Genomic DNA, 13,673 nt, shown 5'->3' on the forward strand with positions numbered 1-13,673 from the left:
GCCAAACTGGCATATTCACACAGAAGGTAGAAGCCTTTTATTGTTGCTCTCTTAGTACCAGTGAAGATCTGTACTGATGGAGATCTGTAAGCAAATCAAGATGGTTCCTTTAATGGTTCTTTTTTATCTATTTATGCTGTTTTATTTCTTGGATAATTAATTGCACTTGCAGTCAGTGCAAGCTGGAGCTATTTGTCATTTTTGAAAAACACACTCTGCGTGTTTAGATATGTCCGGTGCTCAGCAGTACATTACAGCACCCGCTGTGCATCTAGTGGTTCGGCAAGTTGTGAAGAATATCATGGTGCTATACAGAAAGCTCTGATTGTGAGCAGAAATTGCTATGTTTTTTGTAGGCGTATTAAAGGCTTCTTCTTTAGCCGCAAGGGCAAATTTAACAGGTGTAATAGTCTTTTCACAACTGCCTGTTGAGGTCTTTTAAAATACGTAATTCATTGATGGCAATTTTAAATTGCTTTGTTCTATCACAAAAATTGTATTGTTTCAGTTGAGGTTTGTCTTTCAGGTTTCCCTCTTGACCTTCTTGCATTCAGTGATGTTCCTCTGAGAGCTATCCTGATGTTTCCCAAAATGGAAATATATTTCAGTCCCTGAATATCAAGTAATCAGTGTGAAAATAGGTTCAAAAGACTCCTGTAGCATTAACTTTCTGGTAGTGAGGCTAATGATTTTTCTTTTTGAAGAGCCCAAGAAAACAGAGAAGTTTTTTCATCTTTTTATAGGTATAGAGCTAAGGCACAGATTGCCTGAATTGTCCAAGGTGATGCAAAAAGTTTGCAGCAGAGCTGGGAAGAGAACCTTTATCTCTAGAACACTTATTCTTACTTATTCCGTAAGAACATCATGCCTTGCCTAGGCTTTTTTTAATGGCGTTGCTTCATAATGCTTTTATATATCAGCCAATCTTTGACAAATAAGATCAAGTGTGGATTTTTTGTGAGTAGCTGCATTTTTTTCACTATTAAAAATCAAGCCAAGCTTATGGTATTTAATAAGACAAGGCGTGAAATTCAGTTTTACCGGAAAAAGTAATGAGTTCTTCAAATAAATTTTCTGTCTGCTCCTCAACCACAAAATAATAGAAAAATAGAAAAGAAAGAACTTTAGTGAAAAGGATGATGAAGATTTGTACTGGGTAAGGGCATATCAGCTGTATTTGCAGGTGAGATTTTCCTTAAAATGAGGCAGTAGTATTTCCATCAGATTTAAAAGCAGTTATCATGACATAGATAATACTTCGCAAGTATGAAAAACATAACATACTAACAACAGAAGGTGATTTTACACCCTACTGAAAATCTAAATCAACCCTTCTAGATGTCAAAACATGACTGTTCACTTATAATGAAGGGAAGAAACCAATTATTAATATTCTAATGTCTAGAGGTTGGGTTATTTGGAGGATGCTCAGGAAAGAGTAGTTTTATAGGAAGTGAATGCTTACTTTGCAAATGGTGGCATACCTAATACACTGCAGGGACAATGAGCACACTGCTTTTGCAATGAAAGATGTCTTCTACATGTACTGTGAAGTTATGGAAAGGCAGAGGTGGCATCTGTGATAACTGAGAATAATGGAGAACTGAAGACGAGGAATACCTACCTGTCAATATCACATTGTTTTTCTAATATAGCTGGCCAGAGGCATCAAACAGCTGTTGGAACTTGAGATATGTCTTTGACTGCCAGGTAGCATCAGACTAACAGAAATAAGGCACCACAAGAAGCCAGGCTGAGCAATCAGCCTGCTGTAACCCAGCAGCCAAGGACCTGAGGTGACCATCAGGGAGCAGCAGGAGTGGGGCTGCTCCCTCCAGGCAGGCAAGCTGGGAGGTGAGGTAAGGTCATGCTGGGATGCAGGGCCTGGATGCAGCAGGCAGAGCTGGCCCTAGATAGGGCAAAGTGATGAACCAGGTCCAGGGTGCAATCAGAGTGCCCAGTCAGGAGACGGGACCGGTAACAGGACTGGTGACAGGGCTCCAGCCTAGCTTCAAGCCCACCTAGGAACTGGACCAAAGTTAGGGCTGCAGACCAGCTACAGTGTCCATCCAGGGATCCACCCGCAAGATGGAGCTGGATATAACCCTGTGCCTACAGCAGTGCTCAGACGGGGCTTGAGCCCATAGGCAGGGTGTGGGTGAAGGCTCGAAGTGAGGCTGGTCAGGGTCATTCAAGGGCATTCAGGGCCTATCGGTGCACTCATGGCTCTGACAGTCACCATGGGCAGGTTGTCCTGGTGGATTCAAGAATGCAAAAAGGCAAAAAGGTGTATTCTTGGCTGTAGATTGTATGTGGTAGCTGCAGATTAAGGATAGCAGGGAAAAGAAAACCAGTGCAAGCAAGGAATAATACAAAACCATGGAGGCCTAGGTCTAGAAAGGGTACTGGTCATCACTGGAAATGCTTCGAGAGAGTGAGAAGAGAGAAAGGTCTCAGAGTAACACAAAGACTGGCAAACTGGCCTTTGCCAAAGAAAGCAATAGAAATAGCAGGGTTGAAGGATACCGGTCTCTCCCAACAGCCAAAATTCCCAATAAGAGACTGTTGTGGAGACCGGCATGCTTCAAGAAGTAAGAGGCTTACTTTGTTAGAACAGGGAGACAGCCTTTTATTTTATTTTTTTCTGATTTAAGTTTTGATTTTTAGAAATATAGTTCTGTAAGTCACTTTGAATTGTTTACCCGATTCCTTGTCTGGCATTGGACAAATCACTTGGGCCTTATCCTTCAGCTTTTCACTATGGAAAAAAAAAGACACTTGCTACTCTGTAGTCTAAAGCACTGTAAGATAAAAGCCATGTGTTTGAGATTTTAAGAAAAAGGTTTCCATCAATTTTTCTTTTATGTTGCGCTTATAGAATCAAAAGATACATCACTAAATAATGAATTCCTGAAATTCTATGAAACAGTGTGGCTTAACAACCAAATAAAGTGGATAAAAATTGATGTAGTAGCCTGGAGAGTCAATATTTATTAGCTTGCGTTTCTCATCTCTTTCTACCTTTCATCTTTTATATCCTTAAATTGTATCTGCATGCTTTGTGAAACACTGCCAGATTTCATCAACACCACTTTGCTTTCCATTTTCTTTTGTTTTTATATTTCTATTATTCTGAAGACGTATAAAATGAGATTGCTTGTATGCTCTTGAGTTGCTTCACAACAGTTTGTTGGAAGAGATTACAGAGAACTTTCCCTCCTTTTGTAAAAGAAATGTTGGCTCCAGAAAGGGGAGTTTAGGACATCAGCAGTATGTGAGTTTAGGACTGATCTTTCACTTAAGCTCAGTTTTTGTTTGCCCAAGGGTGTGCTTAATCAACACATTATTGTGGTTAATACTTCCCTGTTAAAGATAATTCCTTACACTAGGAATTCTACTGAGTGCAGCACCAAGTAAAATCTTGACACAAACATCATAATTGCCATTGATTCATTTATGGCTTCAGCTTAAATTTGTCTAGTGTGTTACCTTTGTGCTGTCATTTACTGCAGTGCCAAACTGAGGTCTGAAAAGCTCATGCTCATTATATCATTACATATTTGGATATTTTTCCTTAATTTAATTTTAAACTGTATTCTGTGTGAATATACTAGTTGGTAGACGTGTTATGAGGAATACAAAATTGTGATGAGAATACTTAATATGCATTTTTGTTTTGTTTTGAGATGTAGATTATAAATATACTTTCCAGACTTTGTTATGCATCAGGTTTGGAGAATAAAGGGAGAAGAAGTAGGAACTGAGTTCTCCTATATGAATAGGAAAAATGCAGATTTAAGCATTTTAAAATTAGAGCTATGTTGTGGTCAGGTGCAAAATGGCTTTAATGGAGGAAGAGATTCTATAGCTGCTGCTGCTGAAACTGATGGTTTTTCATACATATGATTTGCACTGTGGCAAAGTTTGAAAGCTACAATTAAAGATCTTTATTGTTCTTGGCAAACTTGGATACAGAGTTTGAATTGCAATGGGATTTCTGTGAGTAGAATTTTGAACTTTCATGAGATTTTATTGTTTGACCTTGCTGTTCTCACACATGGATACGTTTAATAGCTTTACACTCTAAAAGCTAATTCTCATTTCAGACATGTATGCTTAAAGCTATTGGGGGTTTTTTTTTGCTGATCTTTACTGGAGTTGAAACTTTCTGTTTTGTTTAGCTTTGTTGAGTAGCCTGACTATTCACTGTGGCTTTTGAAACAAAACCAAACAAGCAAAAAAAACCCAACAAGCAGGTTCTGTAGTGGATGTTTGCTTTTCTGCTTGACGTCTTTACTTTGCATGCCCATGTAATTTTCACTTGATATCTTTCCCCAGCTGTGTGCTTTACAGGGGTGTTTTTTAAAGCAAAAGCTTGGAAGTTTGGTCTCTATTGTGTGGACTAAGTCGTAAACAAATTAACAGTGATCTACATCTCTGTATTTTAAGTGCCTTGAAGGACTTGGATGGGAAAATGTTATGAGTTCCCTCCCTCTGAACATAATGGCCCTGCAAGGTATCTCTAGTGGAATAACTAAACTCTAGGAGTTCTTTGTCTCTGTAGGTATCTCAATTCCCCCTATAGCAAATAGCAATTATGACTGTCTTCTAGTGTTCAGGGAGTTATAAGAATGCTTGAGGAATCCTTCCCCTCTAGAAAGGTGTCTCTGCTATGACACTGTTAAGTCTCAACCTGATAATCTTTTGCCTGAACACCTAAACCGGGAAGATCCACTTTAAATATTAAACTTTATTTTAATATTTAATCCAATGCGTCTATTTAATGGGAAAAAAAAAGAGCTTGTTTAATTGCATCCTAAGGTCAGTTTTTAACTGTACAGTTACTCTGTACAGCTGCTTTTTAGAGGTAATGGTAAATTGAACCTCACTGATTAACTGAGCCTGGATACTTATTTTAGAAATGACAAAAGTTACATGAAAATGCCAGTTTGCACTCGCTTGAATTTGATTAATTTGGGGATTGTTGCTTAAGTGCATCAATTAAGACTCACTGTTCTAACTGTCTTTCATTTCTACTTATTTGTTCTGACTGTGAAAAGTTTAACATGCATTCTTTCTTTCCTTCTCTTTTCCAGCACTGTGTGGAGGAGAGGAGAGTTTCTTGTGTGCCAGTGGGATCTGCATCCCAGGGAAACTGCAGTGTAATGGCTACAATGACTGTGATGATTGGAGTGATGAGGTCCATTGCAGTAAGTTTCTTAGACCTTGTGGTTCTTTGAAGCACTGAATCCTTTTAGGAAAACCTAAAAACTAAGAGTGACTATTGGTACAGAATAAGAGCTTTGCATAGTATTTGCATATAGTGATATTTGGACTCTCTCAGTTGCCATTGAATGTGTTTACCTTCGCTCACTCTGGCCACAGCGTGCGGTTTTGATCTATCAACAGTTATGCCCGAAAGCAGATTCTAAGATTTCTGCAAGGAGCCGTGTGGAAATTAGAAGTATTTGAGGGCATTTTTTTTTAATAACTTGTCAAAAGAGCACTTCTGATAATAAACTGAAGACTGTTAGTTGTATATTTTTCCTAGTCCTTGGTATTCATTTTACAGCTGATGCAAAACCATCTGTTTAGAAAGTTCTGCTGACATCAACCCTGGATGTGGTTTATGTAAATAAATCCCAGTATTGGGTGTAGTAGAAAAGAAAAATGGATATACATGCTTAATATCTTATTTTCTTATTTATTTCTTTGAGGTAGTGTGTTTGTTTAGAGCTCCTATGTGTTTTTCTGTGTTGGCAAAAACATCCTCGGACTACTTACGCCTTTAGAAAAGCTGAGCAAATGTACAGTAGGAAAACAGCAAAAAGGAAAAAAAAAAAAGAAAGGAAAATGTGGAACAGTGATGAAGTAGGGACTATAGCAGGACATGATGCTGCAAAACAGTGCTGTGCATTCAGACTTTGAAAAATGTTAGACTTGGGGTTGAGTTCCAGACTGTGCAGTTTAGACTCACCTCAAAAGATTTGTTCTTATTAGGATTTAAGAGCCTGGCCATTCCAAGACTCACAAAGTTACATTTAAGGAGGCTGCTGATGGTTTTTATCTGGGGTACTCCAAGGAATAAATGATGACTGCAGTTTCCTCGTGGTCTCAATATGAATGAGACTAGAGCTTGCTTTTCCTTTAATAGCCTACAATTTATTTAATGGCTGTTGATATGATTTCTTTTACATAAGAAGTATTGTGCGTTTTTATCTTTGAATTTTTCCTGTCAGTGTTAACTTAAGTTTTTAAATGTAAGCTAAAAAAAAATTAAAATGCCTATGAAACTATGACTTTCAAGTTTCATTAGAAACGGGAAAAGAAAAAATTAGTAATATAAGAATAAAAACATTACATGGCTTGAAAAAACAAGTATTATAAATTTTATGAGTTAAGATTACCTTTAAAAGAAAGCCCCCTTTATAGGCAGGGGACGTCTTTTATTAGGATGCTTGGTACAAGCTGGGGAAAGGGCGTGAGGTCAAATAAGACCTTCGTGAATTGCACCGCAGAAGTAGCAAAACCGAAGGAGGACTTATTTGACTGAAAGCTTGTCTGATAAAAGATGCTGTGTTTCCTGCAGTCCTTACCCCTCTCAAGTTCTTAAGTCACCTCATAGAATCATAGAATAGTTTGGGTTGGAAGGGACCTTTAAACGTCATCTGGTCCAACCCCCGTGCAAGGCACAGGGACATCTCCAACCAGATCAGGTTGCTCAGAGCCCCATCCAACCTGGCCTTGAATGTTTCAGGGATGGGGCATTCACCACCTCTCTGGGCAACCTGTTCTAATGTTCCACCACCCACATTGTAAAAAATTATTTCCTTATATCTAGTCTAAATCTACCTCCTTCTAGTTTAAAACCATTACACCTTGTCTTATCACAACAGGCCCTGCTAAAAAGTCCGTTTCCTTCTTTCTTATAAGCCCCCTTTAAGTACTGAAAGGCCACTCCGTCTCCAGACTGAACAACCCCAACTCTCTCAGCCTTTTTTCATAGGAAGGGTCATTTCAGCCCTCTGGTCATCTTCGTGGCCCTCCTCTGGACCCGTTCCCTCAAGTCTATGTCTTTCTTATGTTAAGAACTCCAGAGCTGGACACAGTACTGCAGGTGAGGAGAAGAGAGGGGAAGAATCACCTTCCCCGACATGCTGGCCGTGCTTCTTTTGATGCAGCTGAGGGTGCAGTTGGCTTTCTGGGCTGCAAGCACACACTGCCGGCTCATGCTGAGCTTCTCGTCCACCAAGTCCTTTTCCTGGGGGAAATCATCCTCTCGATTCTCCAGGTCAGGTGGCCTGTAGCACACACCCACTGTGATGTCACCTGTCTCTGCCCTCCCTTTAGTCCCGATCCATAAGCTCTTTGTCAGCTCCTCATCCATCTGCAGGCAAAGCTCCATGCACTCCAGCTGGTCTTTGACACAGGGGGTGATAGCCTCTCCTCATCTCCCCTGCCTGTCCTTTCTAAAGAGCCTATAACCCTCCATTCCAGCTCCCCAGTCACAGGAGCCATCCCAACATGTCTTCTTGATACCAACAAGGTTGTAGCCTTGCAGGCATGCACACATCTCTAACTCTTCTTGATTGTTCCCCACGCTGCTTCCTTAGCATAGAGACACTTAAGCTGGGCCCCCAGTGAAGCCGACTGGCTGGCTGGAAAAGCTGGAATTCCTTTGAGCTGCATTGTAGGTGCTGTAGTACTTACCTGCAATCCTTCCTCAGGTTCGAGGGACCTGTTGGTGGCATTGATGCCACACTGAGAGTAGTGGGATGGATTGTGCTTCCCCTCCCTTGGCAACTTCAGTTTAAATCCTCTTCGCCAGCTTGGCAAACCTATAACTAAAGATGCTTTCCCCCTTCTTTGACAGATGGACCCCATCAGCACCCAGTAGACCAGGTTTCTCGAAGTGGGGCCCGTGATCCAAGTAGCTGAACCCCTGGCTGTGACACCATTCCTGTAACCATTTGTTGATTTGCCAGATTCGACTGTCCCTTTCTGGCTCCTTCCCTTTGACCAGGAGGATTGATGAAAAAACTACCTGTGCCCCAGAGTCCTTAACTACTGCTCCCAGGGCTCTGTTGTCCTTCTTGATACTCTTCAGGCTCCTGCTGGCTGTATCACTGGCACCCACATAAAACAACAGCAGTGGATAATAGTGGGTTGTATGAAGTTTGGTAGTCTCTTGATGACCTCCCTGATATGAGCCCCCAGTAAGCAGCACACCTCTTTTGAGAGTGCCTTGGATTGGCAGAAGAGAGTCACCCACTACTATCACCTGTTGCCTTTTCTTAGTTGCACTGGTCATTATACAAGAAAGTTGTTTGCCTTGCTCAATTCCAGTGTCTCTCCTAATGTGCTGGGTCTGTCCTCTTTGGTCTGCAGAGTGGTGAAGTGATTCTGCAAGGGCATCACAGGTTTCAGGAGAAGTCTCTTCCTCCTGCTGGTCCTTGCTGTTGCAAGCTTCCATTCCTCAGCAGCATTGGCCTGCTTCCCTTCTGTGTGTGTTGGTGGGGGAGATGGGAAGTTTTTGGCTGTTTGGTTGGGGGCTGTGGTTCCGGTGCAGACTGTGCTTGGAACCAAGTGTCCAACTCCTTCTCAGCCTCCCTGATGCTATGCAGCCTCCTCACTGCCTCCTGCAGCTCAGCCTACTGCCGCAGGAGGTCCTCCACCTGTGCACACCTTCTGCAGGCTGGGATGCCACCTGTCCCTGCCCCAGGAGAGAGGTCCAGACACTTACTGCAGTCTGAAGTCTGCACTGCAGTCTCTCCCTTCAGCAGCTCTGAACTTTCTGATTTTTTTTGAAAATGAAACAATTGTTTCTGTAGGAAATTAATGTAACAAAACTTAATGGGTGACCTAATTCAGAAGAAAGGCCATATGTATCCTAAACAAAACTTATTTCGCTGACTTGCACTCCATCTCATTGATTTAATTGTCTCACTCCTAGTCTGTACACAAGTGGTCTGGCCAAAATAACTTTGTTTTGACAGTGTAAAACACTGGCTTTTGTGTCCTTGTAATGTCTTGGTTTCTTTTTTGGTTGGCAGTGATGATTTACTCTTCCAACAGACATTTTACAGTCTTAGCAATTGAATATTTTTGGAAAATGTTCCTGAGACTTACATTTTTTTTGCTTTCCTTGTGTCTCCAGGGTTGTTCTTGATCTTCAAGATCAAGTGCTCCCTCAGTAAGTTTGCAGATGACACCACATTGGGCAGGAGTGTTGATCTGCTTGAGGGTAGAATGCTCTACAGAGGGATCTGGACAAGTTGGATTGATGGCCCAAGGCCAAGTCGATGAGACTCAACAAGGTTAACTGCCAGGTTGTGCATTTGGGTCACAACAGCCCCATGCAATGCTACAGGCTTGGGGAAGAGTGGCTGAAAAGCTGCCTGGCAGAAAAAGACTTGGGGGTGTCAGTTCATACTCAGATGAATATAAGCCAGCAGTGCGCCCAGGTGGCCAAGAAGGCCAACAGCATCCAGGCTTGTACCAGAAGTAATGTGGCCGACAGGAGTAGAGAAGTGATAGTCTCCCTGGACTTGGCACTGGTGAGGCCACACCTTTAATACTGTACTCAGTTTTGGGCCCCTCAGTACAAGAAAGACATTGAGGTGCTGGAGCGCATCCAGAGTAGGGCAATGGAATTGGTGAAGGGTCTGGAGAACAAGTCTTATGAGGAGCAGCTGAGGGAACTGGGATTGTTTATTCTGGAGAACAGGGGAGGGGAGACCTTATCACTCTCTACAACTACCTGAAAGGAGGTTGTAGCAAGGTAGGTGTCAGTCTACGGGTCACAAGTGATAGGACAATGATTCTATGATTCTATGGCAAGAGGAAATGGCCTCAAGTTATGCCAGGGGAGGTTTAGATTGGATATTAGGAAATTTTTTTTCACCTAAAGGGTTACCAAGCATTGGAACAGGCTGCCCATGGAAGTGGTGGAGTCACCATCCCTGGAAGTATTTAAAAGACATGTAAATCTGGCACTTAGGGACATGGTTTAGTTGTGGGGTTGGCTGTGTTAGGTTTACGGTTGGACTGGATGATCTTAAGGATCTTTTCCAACCTAAATGATTCTGTGTTTCTATGATTCTTGTTTCCTTATCTTTGGATCAGGTTGTTATTCATCTTCTTGCTGCCTAGTCGTTTAAATGAAGTCACACTTACAGTGCTCTGTAATGAAATAACATATAGTATTCCTTTAAATCTTGTTCTGCTCTTGCTTCTGATGCCTTTGTGCACACACATATTTCCTTTTGTATTTAATTCATACTAATCTTAATATTTCTTTTCTCCATCTCTACATTTCCTCCTCCATTTTTGTTAAAGAAAAGGCAGCTTCAGTAATAGCAGAGCAACATGCTTTTCTTCTGCTTCAGTGCCAATTCCAGTAATCTGGTGAGTGCATTGATTTGTACTTGTAATGCTGTGATCAGCTCCTTTGATGGCAGAATGTTGAAGATGATGACAAGAGTTGAAGGCCATTCACCTCAATATCTGTAGTCTTAAAGGTACTACTCAATCAGGTTTGGTTTGTAACTCCAGATTAAAAAAAATATAAATGTATCCAGAGACATTCTCCTGGGATGTCCAGGTTCCTGTCAAAACTTAGTCCATCTGCAATCCCAAAATACAGGACTTGTTATATGTGTTTTAGATGCTACCAGTTTGGAGAGATGTCTCTGGTTTTCGGTTGTGATGCTACATACATTAGAGAAGGAGTTGTCTGTCCCTGTGCAGGTGTCTTTATCTGAGCTAAATATCTGAACTGGCATGTATGATACATGATTTGTCTGATTTTAAGCTGATATTTTAAATGGGCTATGTGCTTTGGAAATGAAATTATGTAGATGTCTAAAGTTACATGAGTGAATCTTCCAGCTGTGCCTCCTTAATTTTAATGTTGGAAATTACATACCTTATGAAATGTAGAAGTGTCTGGTTTTAATCTTTTTCATATTAGTAGTTCTTCCTAGAATCTCCTTTCAGGATTCTGCATCAAGAAATTGATCACCTGATGCAATCACTTTTCTGTTCCTGTCTCTTGACATGCATTTTTCTCTTCCTCCCTTTGATAGGCCATATAATAAGTATGCAGGTAATAGTTAGGCTTTAGCAGAATCTACCCCTTTTTTTTTGAAAGCATGGTTTGATTTATTTAGCAGTGTCACTTTTTTACACAGCTGCAGCCAAAAACTGATATTTAGCATTTCATCATGTTGCTTATACCATTTCCTCTCTGACTTTGTACAATGGAAGGTGCCAGCTGAGGAATCAGAATTCAGTTCAGCCAGCTATCACATAGGAATATGAGCAGGAAAGAAGCTGTAATACTGATCCACAAATGCATAGATTATCAGTCCCAAAACTCAGAACTGTCAGAAGGATCCTGCTGAGCAAGTTTTACATGTAATGTACCAATGCAACAGGCTGTCTCACGTCCCTCTGGTTGCACTTGCACACACACTTCCCTGATACGTACACTTGCTGTTTCTTCCTCTTCGTGTGACTTCCTCAGCCATACTTCACTTTCACAAAGGGTGAACAAGATGAAGATGATTTTTGTAACAAAATACAAACCAAGATGTTTGTACACTTGTGCTACTGCATGCCACACTCCAGAATAGAGCATCTTGTTGAATTAAGGTCTTATTTACTCCTAGAAGTGGCAGAATTTGTACATCAAGTCTGCACGTGTATCTTTAAACATACATCTTTAAAATGTAGGACTCCTAAACTACTCCCCTTTTAGTGTTGGGCTGAGTTGCTTCACGGTCAGAGGGACACATGATGCAGTAGTGAAGTGATGAGAACAAGATACACATAGAGACCAAAGGGTTGCTGAATGCAAAAGATTGACCAGGCTTTATTTGTGTTAGTGGAGTATAGATTAGGAATTTGTATTTAATTTAATGAAAATTAGACTTGTCCCGTCATTAACAAAATTCAAGTTGAACCTTTTGCAAATGGCAGCTGCAAAGTGCTGATCTTTTTCTCTTGGAAGTAACTAGCTACCCTATACTATGTGTTATTGCCAATATCTTGAAGAAAATGTGTGTTAAGACAGTTAGATTTCATCAAGTGAATCTAATTTCCTTGCAAGGAAGTTTGTATTCTTTTTGTTTACCCCATCTGTGTTGGCCGGAGAGGTGCCATACCCTGAAGGACACTGCTGTGGCTACAGAGACATGAATGTAGGCAGGAATGGGGGTAGGGATGGAGATTAAGCAGTAAACTTACCCAGAGGGAACAACACAGAAAAAGAGAGCTTGCTTTCATTTGTGTGAGCGTGATGGAAGCATATAAACTGTCAGAGTTACAAACTGATCAATAAAGATGAAGGTTGCCAGAGTACTTCACGCTGTTGCATACTCAAAATAATGTTTAGCTTTTTACTCTCAACTGGCTATTGTTCTGCTGACATGAAACTAGGACTTAAATATTTTCATTTAGTTTGGAGTTTTTGGTATTTATTGTCTCATCCCTTTTGTTCTTTTTAAGCTAAGTTAACTATTGACTCCAAAGCTTACGGCTCAGCCATATTATTTTACTTTATGTCCTGAAGCATTGTCCTTTGCATTGTGCTGTAAATTCTGTTTGGACTTTCTAAGATGATGTGAAGCTTGTAGAAAGCATGAATACTTCTGTGGGGGAAGGGGAAGAAGTGGTTCATGTTCAAGTTCTAGGGTTGAGGTAGGTAAAGCCTTGGGAAACTTCAAGTTAGAGCACTCACCTAGGAGTTAGAACACTTTGCTGACATTGATCTGGAGGGACAGAAACTCAACAGCAGCTTCTGGAAGAGTGAATGCTGCACCTTTCAGTGTGTAATATACTTAGAAGGACACCATTCTTTCAAAGTGGGACCATTGTGCAATCATGAACACCGGAGTCATACTCCAAGAAGGGAGAAGCAAGCCGTAGTATGATTCTGTTGTTTAGTGGTTGAGCGTCTCAGCTGAAGGGAGAAACTTCTGTTCAAGTCCCTGCTCTTGGAGCTCTTTCTGTGTGTTGTCCAGGAAAGAGCTCATTTAAAATGCTCGCATATCCCAGTAAGAAAAGGCACAAAGTATTTCCGTGGCTGCAGTGGCATAACTTGAACAGGAAGGAAGGATTGTCCACCCAGCTGTTTTATATCCTGGCATTCTCTCTGGAAAAGCCAGATGTGAAGGAAAAGCCTAGAGGAAGGCAGTGAAGCTAGGTCACCCACTTGCCAACTGTGTGTTTGTAATCAAAAGTTATTACTAATGGAACCAGACACCACCAACCCTATTTTCTCTTCTCCCCATGTTCCTAACTACAACATAGATTCCATGTTTTTATCGAACCTGATATTATTCAACTATTTTGGATATTCCCAGAGAATATTTATCAGGGCTTTACTGAAGGCCTCAGCTGTGGAAAGAAAGGCTAAACCCTCTTAGGGCTGACAGTGCTAAGAATTCCTTGATGAGACAGCATCAGGCCAAATTTTGAGCTCAAAACTGCCTACAGCGTAAAGCTCATTTGAAACCATTGTAAGATCAAAGGCAGGCTCAGAAGGAGGTTCTGGCAATCTTGATTTTGATATTAGAAGTTCATCTCCACTTAATAGCCACATCAGGTGCTCAGGACTGTCCTAGTAATCCACAACCTTTCTCAAGACATTTATATGTATAAATTAAAGA

At 41.0% G+C, this 13,673-nt stretch overlaps 1 protein-coding gene across 1 annotated transcript in view; it reads left to right on the forward strand.

Annotated features, from left to right (window-relative positions):
- Nucleotides 1–13,673, forward strand: part of CORIN (corin, serine peptidase) — a 156,627-nt gene that overhangs the window by 85,412 nt on the left and 57,542 nt on the right. The window contains exon 6 of the mRNA XM_086747497.1: nucleotides 5,097–5,210. Coding sequence (XP_086603623.1) covers nucleotides 5,097–5,210 — 114 coding nt within the window. The remainder of the gene's footprint in view (nucleotides 1–5,096; nucleotides 5,211–13,673) is intronic.

The sequence above is a fragment of the Chlamydotis macqueenii genome, chromosome 4 (genome assembly GCF_036417535.1).
Source record: "Chlamydotis macqueenii isolate bChlMac1 chromosome 4, bChlMac1.mat, whole genome shotgun sequence".
Classification (NCBI taxonomy): domain Eukaryota; kingdom Metazoa; phylum Chordata; class Aves; order Otidiformes; family Otididae; genus Chlamydotis; species Chlamydotis macqueenii.